The sequence below is a fragment of the Meles meles genome, chromosome 4 (genome assembly GCF_922984935.1).
Source record: "Meles meles chromosome 4, mMelMel3.1 paternal haplotype, whole genome shotgun sequence".
Taxonomy (NCBI): domain Eukaryota; kingdom Metazoa; phylum Chordata; class Mammalia; order Carnivora; family Mustelidae; genus Meles; species Meles meles.
The window spans coordinates 12,775,451-12,795,968 of NC_060069.1; the positions used below are offsets into that span (position 1 = coordinate 12,775,451).

General features: G+C 37.4%; 1 protein-coding gene across 3 annotated transcripts in view; it reads right to left on the minus strand.

Moving 5' to 3' along the window:
• The window catches only part of TBC1D5 (TBC1 domain family member 5), a 579,401-nt gene that overhangs the window by 105,411 nt on the left and 453,472 nt on the right, over window positions 1–20,518 (minus strand). For all 3 annotated transcript variants that reach the window (XM_046002325.1, XM_046002328.1, XM_046002327.1), the window contains one exon: window positions 15,011–15,117. In XM_046002325.1, coding sequence (XP_045858281.1) covers window positions 15,011–15,117 — 107 coding nt within the window. The remainder of the gene's footprint in view (window positions 1–15,010; window positions 15,118–20,518) is intronic.

The following is a 20,518-nucleotide window of genomic DNA, read 5'->3' on the forward strand; positions in this document are numbered from 1 at the left end:
CCTTTGTGGTCAGAGACAGCCAAAGTTTGAGTTCCAGCCAACGGAATGTGAGTGAAAGTGATGCACGCCACCTGCAGGCCTTCTGTTAAAAACTCCCAAGGACCATCCTTGCTATTTTTCTCATCCTGTTGGGGATGACTGCATACTAGGTGACCCTGGGAGGCTGAACTTGAAAACAGCAGGGCTAGCAGAAGCCCAAAGAACTGTATGACTATGAGACACTCCCACCCTTGACTTATAATGGATTTTCACTTGGGTGAAACTTAAACATTTACTGTGGGAAAACACACAAACATAGGGGTTCACTTGCTACAGCAGCTGATCAACCTTAACACACTGTAACAGTGAAACTGAATGATCACTGTAGTATGCACACATTTTATTTTCAAGTAGAAAAGTCGTCCAAGGTGACTTACTTTTTCAGCTGCTTAGTTCTTATTTGTTTTATTCTATTTTTGCTTTCTTTCTCTCTCTTGCCCTTTCTTCTGCATTTCACACTGTCATTCTTAACCCTTTGAACTGACTCTCTCAACTGGTTTACTTTTATTTTTTTATCTTGCTCTTTTTTTGTCTTATTGTTTTCCACCTTAGTGATAGCCACTGTAGTCTCATGGTTAAGGAAGAACTCAAAGATCAGTTTCATTATAGAAAAGCAACTGAACATAACAATTAGAAAAGAAAAGCAATTAATATTATTTTTATACTTTTTCCCCATCACTTTCACAGTGTACTTCACTTTAGGAACCTGGAGGCTAGACTTGGTAAACTAGTAACAGACCAATTTTCAAATTTGGTATTCAGATCATGAATAAATGTGAAATCAGAAGTAAACAACTGTCCTTGGAAGGATAATCAAATTGAAATGCACTGTTTTGTGTTTATTATACAAGACCAAACAACTCATCTTAATTTTCTTGGGGGCAATGATGAGTGTGGGAGTACTAAGAAAAGTTCTGTCCCAGGAGGCTGCAGGGAGAGTAAGGCCAAGGAGGAAGATGTCAGATGGCTCCAGGTTGGGAGTGGGAGCCTGGGGACTGGTCTTGGCTATGTCACTGAATCCTGGATGACTTTGGGTATTTCACCTCACCCTCATGAATCCCTCAGCAGGTAATGAAGGTATAATTACATGCTCAAACTCTAGAGTCTTAACTATCTCTAAAGAAATTGCAAAATGCATCATATCCCTATGACATATCCCTGAATGTTTTAAAGGCCCTACTTTGTAATTATTAGTACCATCTATAAAAAGTACAGGAGTCCAAGTGATAAGAACACAAGAGGACTAGGATGGAACAGGTATATTTTTCAGTGAAAGTCAATGGTCTAGAAGATATTAAATTATCAGTTTAATTAGAGGGGTTCAGGAGAACTCTCTCCCTCATATAACTAAGGGTAAGGCCTATGTCTTTCCATGCTGTCCCTGCTAACATGTGTGTCTTTGAGGACTCTAGAATTTTTTGTGTGCTGGGAGACAGCCTTAAGATTCTCATCCTGGCTAAGCATTAGAATCAACTGGATCAGTTTTCAGGAACTACTGGTCTAGAGCAGGGATCCCTCAATTTTCATTATTCCTTGACCAGTTAAAAATGGGGTATGTATGTGTTTGTACCCTTAATACGTGCATATTTATTTCTAAGTCATATGCATTTACCATTTGTACTAATCTATTATGTACACGAGAAAATATGTGCAATAGAATTTTTAAATGATAGCTGAAATAAATTATATTTAAATTAATTTTCACAACAGTTTACTTATAATGGTCGATTTTGCTCTTCCTAAAATATATATGTTTGGCGTATACTGATGTGATTGAACATGCCTCTTTTTGAAAATTTTGGTTAAATGCTTTGTGATAGTTTTTGTTAATGACACTCCAGAAAAAGCTACCTTACAAAAAGACATAGGTCTGAATGGAGGAAGGATATTATTGGCTTCCCTTGCTAAAGTATGGCATTCATTGTGCAATCCACCAATTATGCCAAGATTTTTGTTGAACTAATACACTTTCGATCTTCCTTAATGTTGATCAGCTTCCATTAACGATCTCCAGAGAAACAGACCCAGTAAGCTACATACGGATATATAAGAAGAGATTTATTATAGGAAGTCGCTCAGGTGCTAGTACTGAGGCTGAGATATGCTAAAATCTGCCAACTGCAAGCTGGAGAACCAAGAAAGTGGGTGGTATAATTCAGTCCAAGTTCCAAGGTCGAGAACTGGGGTGTGGTGGGTAGGTATGGAAAGAGGGAAGTGTAGGTGGACGAGTTAGGGGGAAGTTGGGGAAAGACTGGGTGACATGCTGGTTAAGTCCTGGAATCTCAAGGCCCAAGAACCAGGAGAATCAGATGTCCCAGGGCAGGAGAAGATGGACGTCTCAGCTCCAAAGTTTGCCCTTCCTACAACTTTTAGTTCTACTTGGGCTTTTAAGAGATTGGATGATACCTGTCTACATTGGTGAGGGAAAATCGTAGTCTACTGATTCAAATGCTAACCTGTTCTGGAAATACCATCACAGACACACTCAGAAATAATGTTTTACCAGCTATCTGGGTTTCCTTAGCGCAGTCAAAATGACATAAAATTACCTATCATACAGCTCTCAAAATTTAACTGGAAAATGTTACACTTCTGTATTTTAAAAAAACAGATTCAAACCTGACTTCATGTCTTCATTTGGGTTATTAGTAACCAAATTAGAAAATCCTGTTCCCAGAACTTTTCAGTATACCTAGAAAGTTTTAAATAAATGATACACTTAAATTGTTTTTGGCAAGAACACTGCAAACGGATGAAACATTTCCAAATATTCAAATTTAAAATGTTCTTTCCATAGCATGAATTTCTTCGAAAAAGCTCCTATTTTCTCTCATTATTAAAACGAGAATCTTAATTTGAATCTTAATTTGAAGAGACAAATTGTTTATTTTTTAAAAAAATATTTGCACGGTAACATATTACTACCAGCTACTCATCACAACAGAGGTAAGCAAATTTGAAGTATGTTTATTTTTTTTTTTCCAAAAAGAAATTTGGCGACTCTTTTAAGTATATTAGAAAATACCTAGTGAACCCACAATAGGGGTCCATGGTCCCTGACATCTTTTTGGTATTGGAAATATGTCATCACTTAAGATAGCACAGCCCCAAAATCCACTTACCTGGGCATATGGACATGGCAATAAGGCCCAAGGTAGTGAAAACAAGGAAGAAGAGAGGAGGCCATTGTCAATGCCTTTGTGTGGAAAAGTCCCATCTTCCCTTATAAGACCTCACACATGATACATGACTGGCTGATACATGGTCCTTTACATTAAAAAGTAAAGCTCAGTTTTTCCTTTTCTTTCTTTCTCCTTTTTTTTTTTTTTAAGAAAAGTGACCATACAGAGAAGTTCCATTAGTTTCTTCCTATACTCCACTGGATGATCTCTGTGTAGTCACTGCATATGCATGTACTGCACTTTAGAAACCACTGGCTTAGGAGCCAGTCTTCTGTGTTTAGATGTTTGGCTTTCAGTTTGTGTCGTAACTTTTCCCTTAATCAAGTGTCTATTTCTTGAAGTGTTGTCTGCAGCTGACCAGTTTTGGAACAGTTACAGATGCAGATTTCTGGATTCCACTGCAGAGCTATTTACACTAGAATGTCTGGGAGTCTTAACAATCTCAACAATCATTAACAACAGTCTTAACAAGGTCCCGCTGGTGCTTCTTTGGCACACCATAGTTTAAGATCCACTGCATCCTTGTCGTGTTCCTGACCTTAAGGGAAAGGCCCTCAGCTTTTTCCCATTGAGAAGGATATTCACTGTGGGCTTTTCATAGATAGTTTTTATGAAATTGAGGAATGTTGCCTCTACCCCTACACTCTGAAGAGTTTAAATCAGGAAGGGATGCTGTATTTTGTCAAATGCTTTTTCTGCATCAATTGAGAGGACTATATGGTTCTTCTCTCTCCTCTTACTAATGTGCTCTATCACACTGATTGATTTGTGAATGATGCACCACCCTTGCATTGCAGGGATAAATCCTACCTGGTCATGATGGATAATCCTTTTAATGTACTGTTGGATCCTATCAGCTAGGATCTTGTTGAGAATTTTGGCATCCATATTCATCAGGGATATTGGTCTGAAATTCTCCTTTCGGATGGGATCTTTGCCTGGTTTTGGGATCAAGGTCATGCTGGCCTCATAGAATTAGTCTGGAAGTTTTCCTTTTGTTTCTATTTCTTGAAACAGCTTTAGGAGAATAGGTATTATTTCTTCTTTGAATGTTTGGTAGAATTCCCAAGGGAATCCATCAGGTCCTGGACTCTTGTTTTTTGGGAGGTTTTTGATCACTGCTTCAATCTCATTACTAGTTATTGGTTTATTCAGGTTGTCAATTTCTTCCTGTTTCAGTCTTGGTAGTTTATAGGTTTCCAGGAAGGTATCCATTTCTTCCAGGTTGCTTAATTTCTTGGCATATAGTTGTTGATAATAATGTCTGATAATTGTTTCTATTTTCTTGGTGTTAGTTGCGATTTCTCCTCTTTCATTCATAATTTTATTAATTTGGGTCCTTTCTCTTTTCTTTTTTATTAGTCTGGCCGGTGGTTTATTGATCTTATTAATTTTTTCAAAGAACCAGCTTCTAGTTTCATTGATGTGTTCTGTATTTCTGGTTTTGAATTCATTGATTTCTGCTCTAATTTTAATTATTTCCCTTCTCATGTGTGGGGTTGGCTTAATTTGTTGTTGATTCTCCAGTTCTCTAAGGTGTAAAGAGAGTTTATGTATTTGAGATTTTTCTATTTTTTTGAGTGAGACTTGGATGGCTATGTACTTCCCCCTTAGGATCGCCTTTGCCATATCCCATAGGATTTGGACCGATGTGTCTTCATTCTCATTGGTTTCCATGAATTATTTAAGTTCTTCTTTGATTTCCTGATTTCTTTTGATCCAAACATTCTTGAGCAGGATGGTCTTTAGCTTCCAAGTGTTTGATTTCTTCCAAGTTGTTTCTTGGATTGAGTTCCAGTCAAAGCACTGTGGTCTGAGAATATGCAGGGAAAAATCTCAGTCTTTTGGTATTGGTTAGGACTTCATTTGTGACCCAGTATGTGCTCTATTTTGGAGAAAGTTCCATGTGCGTTTGAGAATGAGTAGTCTGTGTGTGTCTATGAGGTCCATCTGGTCCAATGTGTCATTCAAAGCTCTTGTTTTTGTCGATTTCCTGCTTTCGTGATGGGTCTGTAGCTGAGAGTGGAGTGTTGAGGTCTCCTCCTATTAACATGTTATTATCAGTATGTCTCTTAATTTTGGTTAACAGTTGGCTAATGTAGTTGGCTGCTCCCATGCTGGGGGCATAGGTATTTACAATTGTTAGATGTTCTTGTTGGATAGACCTTTTAAGAATGATATAGTGTCCTTCTGTATCTTTAACTATGTCTTTAGCTTAAAATCTAATTTGTCTGATATGAGAATTGCAAACCCAGCTCTCTTTTGAGGTCCACTGGCCTGAAAGATGGTTCTCCATCCCTTCACTTTCAGACTGGATGTATCTTTAGGTTCAAAATGAGTTTCTTGTAGACAGCATATGGACGGGTACTGTCTTTTTATCCTATCTGCAACCCTATGCCATTTCATGGGAGCATTTAGGCTGCTCAGTAATCACCAGAGCGATTACTGCAAGATATAATTTTCATTGTCATCATGTTGCTTGTGAAATCCTTGTTTCTCTAGATTTTCTCTGTAAATTTTGGTTCTATATCACTCTTGTGGTCTTTCTCCTTTTACCCCCTTAATATTTCTTGTAGGGCCGGCTTAGTGGTCACATATTCTTTCAGTTTCTGCTGGTCTTGGAAGCTCTTTATCTCTCCATCCACTCTGAATGAAAGCCTTGCCAGATAAAGTATTCTTGGCTGCAGATTCTTCTCATTTAGTACCCTCAATACGTCTTGCAGCCCTTTCTGGCTTGCCAGGTCCCTGTGGACAGGTCTGATATTATTCTGATGCTCCTCCCTCTGTATGTAAGGAATCTCTTCCCCTGAACTGCCCTTAAGATGTTTTCTTTGGACCTAAAACTTACGAGTTTTACTGTTACTTGCTAGGGTGTTGTTCTGTTCTCCTTGATCTTGGGAGGGGTCCTCTCTGCCTCTAGGATATAAATGCTTGTTTCATTCCCCAGATTAGGGAAGTTCTCAGCTATGACTTTTTCAACTGTATCTTCTAGTCCTCTCTCTCTCTCTCTCTCCACCCTCCTCAGGGATCCCAATAATCCTGATGCTGGAACATTTCATGGTGTTTATTTCTCTAAGTCTGTTTTCATGGATTTTATAAAATCTCCCTTTCTGTGAGTACCACTGAAAATGGCAACCTCCCACAGGCAGTGCATGCCCCCAGCGATCCTCAGTGGTTGACCCAGAACCCTGCTTGTCTCTGCCCCCTGTGCTGCCGAAACCATGGGTGATCCCTGTCTGGGCAGGTGTGGGCAGTGGTGGCAGCCAGCCCCCCAGGTCCGCAGGCACAGATCCCGCCATCTGCCAGTTCCTGGATTCTGTTGGAGTGCCATTACCAGGTGCTTCCCGTCCCCTCACTACTGCTATGCAAACTATTGCTGGTCCCCAGGCACAGGACACTTTTGCACTGGGGTATTATTTTTGCTTTCTGGACAGCTTCTGGTGGCCCCTTACCCCTTGTGTTTATCCTCTGATATTTGTCTGTGCAATCATAACTCCCTCCTTTGTACCTCTCAACTGAAGATCTTCTGCCCCCGCAGAGATCCAGACATATAATTTTACATCTCAGGCTGATTTTGTGGGTGTTCAGACTGGCTTGGTAGATATCCAGCTAAATTCAGGGGACCAGTTGAAACTAAGTTCCCCACTCCTCCACCATCTTAGGCAATTTTGGTATATTTAATAGTAAATATTATATTGCTAATTTAAAATAAGTAAATACACTTAAGGGGCAAATAAAATATTTGTTGTGGCTACAACAACTTATACTAAAATTATGTTTTTTTTTCTATTTTGCCAGTTTTAAGTTTATTATCTTTTTGTCATACAATAGGATCTATTAGCCTTCAATTTTTTGAAATTTTTTGAAATTCTACAGTAAGACAATGTAGAAACAACTCCAAGTAGTGCCTTTTCTTTTTAAACAAGCTATTTCATATACAGTAAGGAAAATAAGTGATTAGCTAGATTCTCACAGCACTTAGAGCTGCAAATGACTTTTAGAGATTATAGGCTAATTAAAGCCTCACCAGTCACCTATCCCTTTTTAAAAAACAATTAATGAACCTGAATCTAAGGCAGCAAAAGGTTAAACGATTTCTCTGGGGGTAAAACGGCAAGTCAGCAGTAAAGCAGGGCTGACACTTCATTCCCTGACCTCAGGGACGTATCAGAAACATACCACTGTAATGTGTTGTAATACTTCAATGCTTTTACATTTGGGGCCTCCTACTTGCTTTTCTAAACACACATGTTTTAAAAGCTCAAGTAATCTATTTAAAATAAGTATTTTCCTCCTAAAAATCTAGATTTCTCTTACTTATAAGATATCAAATAAAAGGCAAGGGAATTATTTACTGTTACTCAGAATTGAATTAACCATGCATCCTAGTCTCTTCTTTAGTTATTTGAGGAAAAATAAACCACCACTGCAATTGGTTGTTTCAGAGAAGAAAACCTTTCATCTAAAACATGCAGAGCAATCTTTGCCACAAAGTTTCACAGCTCTCTTCGGCCACCCAAAATAAAAAAGACTAAGCTTCCCAAGAGTGACTCTAAACATTTAAACAAAGATATGCCTATTTTGAACAAATACTGTACAACAAGCAATTATTTATAGTCAATAAATCTAGTAAAAATCACTGGGATGAAATCTTCTTTACACTGACTTTTCACTTAAACACACAACATTTATTTGTGCTGAATACTAACACACAAATTGGAATGCCATACAAATTAATACCAAATAAAATACTATCACATTAAGACACATTTGATGGACTTTTAAAAATGAGTGTCTGCTAATACATGAGGTACTGAGAGGGGACAATGTCATTCTCTAGGTCCCTTAAGGGGTCACTGAGTGAGTCTGGATGGAGAACTGCAAGGCCCAGCTTGGCCACTTGCCTCAGCAATTCTCAGGAGCTCTGCTTATGCTATTTTCTTAAGACAGAGTAATACCTCCCAGGAAAATTCTTCAAAGCCCAGTTGGAATGCCTCTTCCAAATGGAAGTCCTTCTAACTTTCCAAGTCCAAATTAGCCATTCCTCCTCCTATACTCTCAAGTTACCTTCCATAACAATTAGTTTTTTACATCTATAAAGGATTATGTCCTAGTCCCATGGACCAATTCTCATGCTCTGCCCACAGCAGGTAATTAAAAAGTATATCTGTTGAATTGTATCTTGCTAAAAATAGATCCAGAAGGGCCTGCTGGGATTATGTGGTCTAGTCTCTTCATTCTACAGTTCAAGGAAAGGAGTGAGTTGCCCAATACATATAGCAGGCTATGATGTGAGTGGAACCTGAATTCTGTGATTCCCTCAAGTGGCTGTCACTGGGTTAGTGCTCTTGGAGCTCTAATCCCTGACCTAGCAGAGTGCTCATTTTGGGAGGTGACAAAGACTGGCCTAGTTCCCTTGTCACTACACAGTGAAGCAGAAAACTGATATAATGAAAGCAACACTGACTGAGACTGGTATCATATGGAAGGAAGACAAGACAGTTTTTAAAAAGATAAACGTAATATATGTTCAGGGTCCTGGCTAATCTTCCCAACTCATGCAATGGGCTACTGGTCAGACCCAAGTGACAGCTTAGATGTCTGAATAAGTGAGTATGCTCTACCAAGTGAGGAACTCATTTAAGAAGAGTTCTTAGAACTTCCAGCTGAGAATAGGAGCAGTTTGTAATGAAAGCATGCCTTAATCATCAGAAAAGTCACCACATATCCAGCAATCTTTTTGGAGTTTCAAAATGTGACCTCAGAAATAATTTTACTGTATATCTACATGTAAGATTGTGCAGAAGAATAAAGTAATAACAAGTCTTCCCTGGCTCGTCCATTGCCTCGGGCAGGTGGTCCCCAAGCTCCTGGCTCTAGTTATGCTGTAGATCTGCCTTCAATTCCATCAGCAATCTTGGCAGTTTTCTACTTTGGAATGTTTGCTGTTCCCCTATCTAGAGACTCTTCTCCCTATTATCTGTCTGGTTGATGCCTTCTCCTCCATTAGTTCTCACCTAAAGTGGTATCTCCTCAGAGAGAAGGCCTTTTGACCCACCTACATAAATTAGGTTTTCACTCAGCCCAGATTCTTCCTCCTCTTATTATTTTAATGATGCCCTATTTGTATCCTTTATAACACATGATAAATTGAGTACTTTACTTGTGTATTTATGATAAAGACCATACACACACACACATATATATAAATATATATACATATATACACACACACATACACACATATTGTTTAGATCCCAGTGAGATATATCTATATATCTATATATATCTATACATTTCACCGGGTTCTAAACAATGCCTGTTGAATTCTAGATAGTACACAGTAAAGACTGGTTTGTTGAATAAATTAATAAATTCAAAATATTTTTATTAAAAAAATTCAAAATTATTTGAGGCCCCTAGGAAGCCTTAATACGTTTTGAGAAACACAACTCTACTTTATAAAATGTCTACAATAAGAACAAATTTCTACTTTGGAATGTTTGTAAAGATTTTCAGATGACTTCCTTACAGATTTTTGATAGGCACCAATTACTTCAGAAGTAAAACTTAAGGATTTTTCAGTGCTGATCTATGTGAAAAAAGTCTATATGTGATTAGTCAATAATACCTAATAATAAACATCCAATTGTCTGTAAAGATTAAAAAAAGAATGGCATGTAGTTACATAGCTCAGATACAAAGAAAAAATATTCAGGGGGTCATTAACAGAGAAAACAAAAACAAATGATTCTCAAAGAATGACAATTTTCAGAGAAATGCTCCAGCTTTTTAGGGAATAAAAATGGATGAAGAAAACAGAAGTAGCATTCTTTCTACAAGAGAAAATCCGATTAAAAACTAATACTGGAAAATCTGAATGGGAACATCATGAAAAGTAAATAAATGGATACTGTGCATCCTCCTCAAAGAGTTAGTATATGTGGTTTTTAGGTTCTTTACTACTCAGAGGAAAAAAATTACGATACCATTACTGTTTTGCACATTTTCCAACACTGTCACTTGACTGGTAGTAGGTTTGGATCCATTCACCATTTTTCAATTCTCATAGATATTTTACCAAAGCCATTTGATATTTTTAAAAAGTAATACCTACAGTGGGATTTTTTGGAACTAAAAGGGTAAAAATCTATTACCTGCATAAAATCTGAAATCTGAATATTTAGACTTTTTATAATTTAAAAAGGCAAAATTTAATATAACTCCAAATAAAAGCCAAAACAGAACTGGCCAAGCATAAGAACATTGTACACTATATTTTTTATAGTGTTTTTGTGTACAAGAATGACTGTGAAATTGTCTTATTTCTAGCAATTTTCTTCCATAAACAATAGTCATCACTGCTTAAAGGGTTGCTTGCAAACTTACTAGAAATATTTTTTGGAGAATATTCTAGTCTTCAAAACAAACAGTAGCTGTCAAATTCTTACTGCATAATCTAAAATGTTAATCCATGTACTGTATTTCATTTGTAATAAGTCTTTGTGATAAGGTTAACACTTCAACACACAACACAAATAAGAGAGCACCGAAAAATGAAAATTACTTTGCTTATGTTTCCGTATTAGAATTTTATTTGCTAAAGGGTAGAAACAGATTTGCAAAATTCACAGTTAACTTAAAACAATAGTTTTAAACCTTTTATTCCTAGCCCTTACTGCCTTCAGGAAGGAGAGAACATCTGGTTATTTAAGGAACACAATATGTTCACATTTTCTATGACTTTTGTTTCTAATTGGGTTTTAAAATTTTTTTTTTGAATTTGAACAACTAGTTAGAACAATGTTTTTTAATCACTTCATATTTTTCAGACTGTCCTCCTCCTATCCCTCTACTTCATTTAGTGAATTGTTTCTGGAAATCTGCTCAGTGGTTCTAATATGATAAAGACAAGAAAATGAGAATTAGGATCATGGTCTGAGGAACTAAGTATAGAAACTGTATTTATGGTGAACAGAGGATACAGGATGCTACAAACAGGTATCGGACATTTGGTGTCTTTACATAGTATACATTTAAGAAAATTTCAAATAGTTCTAGGTCCACTTATATACCTCAGTAGTTTTATTTATTACAGATACAAATTAAATGTCTATTATAAATTGAATAATTTTTAATGACACATACTAGTAAACAGGAGTCTACTAGTTTCAAAAACTATAGTTCCCGTGTGGAAAGGTGGCTGGAAGACCTGGGTTCAGCCGCTGGCTCTGCCACTGACAAGCTGTATTTAAGAAGTCTGTAACTTCCCTTTGATCCTTAGTTTGTTCAACTACAGAAGCAGAAGCTGGATTAGAACTCTAGGTTCCCTGCATCTCTGAAACTCTGACAGTCACAGTAGGGCATATTAATTAGCTTCTTTGTTCTGTCTTTTTGTTCCATAATACTTGAAGGTGGTGATAGGATTTCAAACAGTTCTGACACAAAGCAAATTAAGGAACTAGATGCCCTTTAAGTTCAAGTTGTGGGTTCATTCACCATCTTGATAAAAATGGCAATGGCTTCCATGGGATGTGGGTATGGGTTTCAGAAATACGCTAAATGAGTGAGATCCACTTAGATTAGAGTCAATACGGTATACTGGGAGAGGCTTAGCAACTGTGTCAGAATTCAATTCTACCATTATTTTCTCAATACCATCTACTGCAGAACACAAAGCTAAACACTAAAAAATGAGCAGGATCATACAGAATAATGGATGCAAAGAAATAAGAAAACAGCTAAAATACAAGGTCCTTAGGGGGACTCAAAGGCAAAAACATTCCTATCTGAGTCTGGAAATGGCTTCCTGAAGGAGGTAGAAGATACACTGGGAATCTCCGGAGGAGATGGATACATACAAGGGTCATGGAGTCACTCTAGCTAGCTTGGAAGTTTACGAGTTTTTGGCCTTGGGAAAGCCACATAACCTTACCCTGTCTACACTGAAGAAGAATGAAAAAAGATAACCTCCTTTGTCTAACTCCTAGCTTGTTATAAGGACCGAAGTACGCACATCAAAGTGCTTAGAGACTATGAAGGAGGATGATCTTCTTATTACAGTTTACAGCCCCATTATTTCACTCTGTTCAAATAAGAAATCTTTTCGCAGTAAACCCTAACACCTGATATAAAAAATTAAAGCTCAGTGTCTCATGCTCTAGTTGCAGAGTCTGTTCTCAACTGAGAAATCTCCACTGGGATTTATGGAAAGCGGTAGGACAAAGTGCTTTTCTGAAGCTGGCAATGAACTTGGAGGGCTCAGAGTTCCTTGTTTATTTTCATTTTATTGAGTCTGTCAGCAGCGCTCAACACTACTGTCACAAGGAACTGGGCTATGCGAAAATGTACTCTCATGCCTCAAATCTCATCCTTCTACTAGTTCACTTCACAGAGACTCAGTGTGTTTATATACTTACTCTGATCTCCTTGAATTGGGAATGATTCAAGTATTTTAAGTGTTTCATTGTTAATAATAAATAGGAAAAAATTAAGCATGCTGATGTTTGGATTTTTAGAGGATACGGGCGGGGTACTAGCACCATCTTTCCCTCTTTTTCTTCCCCCTCAGTGTAAATGGCCTGCTATATGAATTTATAATGACATTACCACACTGAAAACTCTGTACACCTGTGGATTTCTATGCTATATATAAACTTGGGCTGTGTGTCTGTTTTCTGTAGCATTGGACTAGATCTTATTAGATCACTGTAAGTCAGTTCTTTGTGGACAAAGGAGCTCTGGCTGGGCGGGTCATTAGATACAATTTAATTCAACCCCAAAAGAGAAGACCAAGATACAGCAAGCATGAGTTTCCCCAAATCACAAGGATGGTTTTTAGCAGGGTCAAGATTTGACCCAGTGTCCTGAACCCTAATTCAGTCTCCTTGCTCCTTAACTAAATCTATCATCTTGCTGGGTTAACCATGTGAAAGCCTCTTAAAACTATACACATCTTTCTTTATTTTTCCTATAGATATTATCATTCTATAAACTTGTTCTCAACAGCCTTTTAAACATGATTCCCTCCTCTGCCTGATCAATCTCTTTTATCTCAGAAATATCAGTTTAGGTCCTATATTTTGGACCATTATCTTGATTATGTTTTTACTTAGTCAGACCCTAAATGTAGAAGTGGAGAATACTTTTTTTTAAGATACTTAGGCTATTATGCTATTATTTTTTCTCTTAATCCTTAGAGAATATATTTTTTTAATGCTTATAGACTTGGCTTTATTATAATTCTATTATGCACACTACCTTATTGAGATAAAAAGTGCTCTATTAAAATCAAAGATTCCACTAATAACACTGACAGATTTATTATACAGAAACCTGCCTCTAGGAGAGTGGATGATTCATAGCAAGATCAACCATATTTAGCCAGGGAAAAATTACCAAGATCAATAGGTTTAGATAACATATTCACTTCTCCCTTCAGTAAAGCCAAATAAATCATGTAAGTACAGAATTCAGATAATTATTTTAACAATTTTTTTCCCCACTCTGTATGATTCTAAGAATTCCTAATACTGAGCTGACAGAATTTACCTTAAGTTTACAGACCAAAACTCATATACCTCATTGACGAGTAGTCAAATTCTTTATTTCTTTTACAGATATTCCATAGTTGTGGTTATTTTTTATAAAAAATACATACATAAAAATATGGGATTTTTGATTTTATAATCAGACTCCTAAGCTTTACCAGAAAAAAATTTTACCTTATGTATCAGAGAAATTATGGATTATATCTCTGATACTCAATGAAATATCGTGTAGGAGAAATTATATAAAATTGTGTGTGTTTGTAGAAAATGGTATAAGCACAAGGAAATAAAATCTTTTAAATCTATCAAAGAATAAATAAAGGTCATACTGAAATGCTGAAGTCAATAGTCAAGGGAAAGCAGAAATCCTTTCGAATTAAAATTTACGTTAAACTTGGAGGCCCAAGTCGATCAGACAGAGCTTTGGCAATGGATCCACAGACAGACTGACTCAAAGACAGTTTGACAACTGCCAACATGACTGTTGGGAATTCTGCCAAAGAGCCAAAGGCTGGGATTACCACCCAATGCCTGGCATTCTCATACTTGTGTTTGAAGCTCTCTCTCTTATACTTCATCCAATATTTTTGTTTGGCTCAAAAGCATCAAGGATTCACAGATTTTTTTAGATCATTAAATGTTCTTATTTTCAAGAAATATAACATTAGTTGTAAAAGAGCACACTTCTTCTCTGAAGTGTAAAGAAAATTTTGGTGGCTTGCTTTAAGTTCAAATAGAGAAATTAGCATTAAAGTCTGTTTAAATCTTTATTTTATTAGGTAACTCCTCACCCACAAAATAAAAAATACATATTCCTAATATGAAATGATTTGAATATTTCATTATGTCTAAAACTTTCACAGAACCAGTCCTTTTTATAGCTTTAATGTCTTGCTCCTCACATGGCCTCTGAGGTCTTCCTGTGAGGGGTACCAACGATGATTAAGTGTGGCTATAAGGAGAAGCAGTTGCTGAACTACTTCCTTGAGTTATGAGGAAGGAGGAGGGCAGAACGACCTTCTGAGGGACAAGAGATGTGTGTTCCAGGTTCTCATGGCAATGTCCACTTAATTTACTTGCTAAGTTGCCAGCCAATGAGGTATGTGAGTTTTGCCTATGGCTCTAGGCAAATTCTGTTATTAGGCAATTCATCAGTCATCACACAAATTCCGCATTCATGCCGAGAAACCAATTTTTCACCCAACTTAAAATTGTGCGTATTCTCTTTGGAAAGCTTACCTTTGGATCTCGAAGGAACAGAGCCTTAAGAATCAGTGAGTGTACATCCCCAATTAGTGGGTAATGCATCAGAAGGCCAAGACAGGTCTGGTAGTTACTAGAAATCACTAAATAAAAGGGGGGAAAAAAGGGAATTCAGAAGCAATACTGTTTAAGATGTTTGCATTACTTGAGAGTAAAAAAAATAACAACTTAGATTCAAAGAAAGTAAACCAATAACTCAATTAATTTGATAAAAGGAAATAGGGAGAAGGGATCTTTACCAAATGGCCTTTGAAGCAGCACACTTACTGTTAACTGCAATCTAATATCTAGCATTTATCCTCAGGGGGTGTTGGAAGAAGAGCCTCAGATATAGAGATGTGTATGTTTGCAATATAAATAAACTCTTAGAGGCATGCATATTTATTGCCATTTATATGCCTGTGTTTAAATGTCTCTAGTTTTGCTGCTTAGAAATTAGAAACAAAAATCTTATGAATGGGAAAGAACCAGTTTAAAATTCTCATAAAATAATATTTACCCTAATTATTATGCTTCCTAAGTTACATATGTTACATTTATTCTTTTATATATAAATATTACATAATTCAAAGTTTAAAAATATAATTTCTTCCAATTATTTTTTTCTAAAGGTAATGAGAAATTTAGGGAGAGTATCTATGCAGCATTTCTTGGAGGAAAAATGTCAAAATCTTCATAGATAAGCCTATGTTCCTTAGACTGTCATTTAATTTTTTTCCCAAATCAACCTAATTATGGGCGCAATTATTAAGCACATCTTTTCAGGCAGGTCTATGTAAACTACTTCGTTTCTTGGCAATCCATCTGCCACTGCTGTCACAGTCGGGCCCATTAACGGTGCTTGTTTCGTAAGCCACACCGACCGCCTCCACAGCACTGACTGTGAAGAAACTTTGCAGTTACAACTTCGTGTTGTTGCAACCGAATCCTTTTCATTAATCAGAACAAGCAGCTGAGAAATATTCCATAGGAAAACTGATTCTATGAAACAACACAAATCACAACATTAACAACTGTTTGTGATCAGAAATACCCTTGATTATTAGACTTTTTTTTCCTTTCTTTTGTTGGAAGCACCATTTTTTGCAACAGCTTCCTATCCCTCCCCCTTCCCATGAACGTTATGGGGAAAGGAGACAGGACTGGGCAAAATGAGTAATTATAATCTATGTAAGGAACCACTTTATCATCTTCATTTCCGTTGCTGATCTGACAGCTTGTAATTTCATACATCTGCTTTCATTTGTAAAGCACTCACTTATCCTACCTTTTCTTTATCTGTTCAGACTCTTCTCTTCTTATTCCTTCATTTTGTCATATTCACATTCAGTTACCTGTTGTCCTTTTTCCTCTAGAATTTGAAAAGCTAGTATACTGAGAATGGTATAATGTTTCCATGTAGGGTTTTCTTTGAGAGTTAACAAATAAATAAAACTTAGATAATTAATTCATTTTCCAACTTCTACTTTCCCAAATACTATGATGTTTATATACTAGTAACTGGCCTGGGAAGAATTCTTATATATTTTGTAAGAGAAGCAAACGGTTCTGGGCTCTGGATTCTAAGATGTGGGTCTGAATCCCGGACACCATCTGAACCTTTTGTAAGGTTGCCGTAAGATCAAAGGACATAATCTGTTCAGCCAGTGGACAAATACTGATCAAAACCTATTGTGGGTAACCTCTCTGAGCTTCAGATCAGTCATGTGGAAAACAACTTCATGATTTAAAAAAAAAAAAGTGACCTGCCAAATTTATTCAATCCAATAGCTATTTGTTGAGTACCTAATTGATGACAGGTGCTATGTTTAGAGGGGATGCAGAGATAAAACAAAACACAGTCCTTACTCTGAAGAAAATTAAAGTGCTGAAGGGCAGATGTAGAAAGAGAAGGGGCGCCTGGGTGGCTCAGTGGGTTAAGCCACTGCCTTGGGCTCGGGTCATGATCTCAGGGTCCTGGGATCGAGTCCCGCATCGGGCTCTCTGCTCAGCAGGGAGCCTGCTTCCCTCTCTCTCTGCCTGCCTCTCTGCCTACTTGTGATCTCTCTCTGCCAAATAAATAAATAAAATAAAATAAAAAAAAAAGAAAGAGAAGGGGTTATTGCTACTACTACCACTAAGATGACAATCAATTCCTAAAGACTTACGGAGACTAGGCCTTATGCCAAGAGCTTTTCCTATATTATCTCATTTAATTTTTATGTCAATCGTGTTATAAGGGTAAAATTATTATTATCCCTGTCTTACAGGTGAGAAAACTAACACTTGGAAAGGTTAAGTCATTTGCCCAAATCATATAGTGGTTTGGTAGTGGAGCAAGATTTGAAATTTCGAAGCCTAGCTACAGGGTCCAAGCTCTAATACATGGCTTTGTTTCGAAAAAGCAATTGTTTTAAAAATCAGAGAACACAGTGATGCAAAGAGTCACTGCAAACTAGAAGAGTCAATTAGTATTATTACTCTCAAGTTTTGAAGAGCTTGGAAGGTCAGCATAACCCAGTCTCTAGGACAGCCTGAAATAGACAGGCATTTATTTGGAGGGACGAGGGAAATAATCCTGTTCGTACAACTAGACAGAACTTTTGAAGCTGTCGGAAGCTATAAAATATGTAAGGGAAGCCAACTAATACGTTCATATTCCACTTGCAGAATGAATGAAGGTGCTAACATTCCTTCTTCCATTTCTTCCTTTCATCCATCCAGTCACTGAACATTAATGAACATTTCCTGAGCATCTTCTATATCCTGCACACACAGAGACAGTGCTAGGCACTGGTACTAGAGATATAATGGCAAATGAATCTGAGCTCTGAAGGGCAGCAGAACAAGCCACCTGAAATACTGCTGTGGGGTACTCACTTTGGCAGCACATACACAAAAACTGGAATGACAGAGAAGATTAGCATGCAAATTCATGAAGCGAAATCCTGCTCCAGGAGTACAGGACATGCCACCCTAACTTGGGTATATTGACTGTTTTGAGCTGTAGGCACTTGAAAAACAGCAAATGCACAGTGAGACTTTCTCTGAACTCCCCTTATCTGCCTGAAGATAAATCCTCCAGGAGGAAGTCAGTTGTAATAAATTCCCCCAAGACAAACTTTGTCACAGATTCATACCTCTCATCCATTCTTCTAAGGGCCCATTCATCTTTCCTAAAAATCCCCTCCACCTTTCTTTATTAAGGTGGTATTTAATCCTGAGTTCTACAACCGTATCTTTGACAGTTAGTCATTTACCTAAGTTTCTAACATATACAAATGAGGCATACATTTATATATATGTCAACATATGTTAATTATGTAACTATAATATGTATTTATTATATAATAGAATATATAATCACATAATAATAAAACATACATATGTTAATAAACTTCTGTTTTTCTAATTAACCTTTTTTGGTGAAAGAAACCCAGAAGCTGTTTCTTCCTAGAAACATCATGAAAGGCAAGGGAAGCAAGGGCAAAAATGAACTACTGGGACTTCACCAAGATCAAAAGCTTCTGCACAGCAAAGGAAACAGTCAACAAAACCAAAAGACAACCGACAGAATGGGAGAAGATATTTGCAAATGACATATCAGATAAAGAGCTAGTATCCAAAATCTATAAAGAACTTAGCAAACTCAACACCCAAAGAACATATAATCCAATCAAGAAATGGGCAGAAGACATGAACGGACATTTCTGCAAAGAAGACATCCAGATGGCCAACAGACACATGAAAAAGTGCTCCACGTCACTCGGCATCAGGGAAATACAAATCAAAACCACGATGAAATACCACCTCACACCAGTCAGAATGGCTAAAATTAACAAGTCGGGAAACGACAGATGTTGGCGAGGATGCAAAGAAAGGGGAACCCTCCTACACTGTTGGTGGGAACGCAAGCTGGTGCAACCACTCTGGAAAACAGTGTGGAAGTCCCTCAAAAAGTTAAAAATAGGGGCGCCTGGATGGCTCAGTGGGTTAAAGCCTCTGCCTTCGACTCAGGTCTTGATCCCAGGGTCCTGGGATCGAGCCCCGCATCGGGCTCTCTGCTTAGAGGGGAGCCTGCTTCCTCCTCTCTCTCTCTCGCTCTGCCGGACTCTCTGCCTGCTTGTGATCTCTGTCAAATAAATAAATAAAATCTTTAAAAAAAAAAGTTGAAAATAGAGCTACCCTATGACCCAGCAGTCATACTACTGGGTATTTACCCTAAAGATACAAATGTAGTGATCCAAAGGGGCATGTGCACCCGAATGTTTATAGCAACAATGTCCACAATAGCCAAACTATGGAAAGAACCTAGATGTCCATCAACAGATGAATGGATAAAGAGGTGGTATATATAAACAATGGAATACTATGCAGCCATCAAAAGAAATGAAATCGTGCCACTTGCAGTGATGTGGATGGAACTAGAGGGTATTATGCTGAGCGAAAAAAGTCAATCAGAGAAAGACAATTATCATATGATCTCTCTGATACGAAGAATTTGAGAGGCAAGGTAGGGTGTTGTGGGGGGTAGGGAAGGGAAAAAATGAATACCAGATGGGATGGGGAGGGAGAAAAACTGTAAGAGAGAGACTCTTAATCTCACAAAACACAATGCACAGAAATCAGTTGCATTTCTCTACACCAACAACAAGACAGAAGAAAGAGAAATTAAGGAGTCAATCCCATTTACAATTGCACCCAAAACTATAAGATACCTAGGAATAAACCTAACCAAAGAGGCTAAGAATCTATACTCAGAAAACTATAAAGTACTCATGAAAGAATTTGAGGAAGACACAAAGAAATGGAAAAATGTTCCATGCTCCTGGATTGGAAGAACTAATATTGTGAAAATGTCTATGCTACCTAAAGCAATCTACACATTTAATGCAATCCCTATCAAAATCCCATCCATTTTTTTCAAAGAAATGGAACAAATAATCCTAAAATATATATGAAACCAGAAAAGACCTTGAATAGCCAAAGGAATATTGAAAAAGAAAGCCAAAGTTGGTGGCATCACAATTCTGGACTTCAAGCTCTATTACAAAGCTGTCATCATCAAGACAGCATGGTACTGGCACAAAAACAGGCACTTAGATCAATGGAACAGAATAGAGAGCCCAGAAACAGACCCTCAACTCTATGGTCAACTAATCTGCAACAAAGCAGGAAAGAATGTCCAATGGAAAAAGACAGTCTCTTCAATAAATAATGTTGGGAAAATTGGACAGCTACATGCAGAAAAATGAAATTGGGCCATTTCCTTACACCACACACGAAAATAGACTCAAAATGTACTTCAATGTGAGAAAAGAATCCATCAAAATCCTTGAGGAGAACACAGGCAGCAACCTCTTCGACCTCAGCCGCAGCAACGTCTTCCTAGGAACATCGCCAAAGGCAAGGGAAGCAAGGGCAAAAATGAACTACTGGGATTTCATCAAGATCAAAAACTTTTGCACAGCAAAGGAAACAGTTAACAAAACCAAAAGACAACTG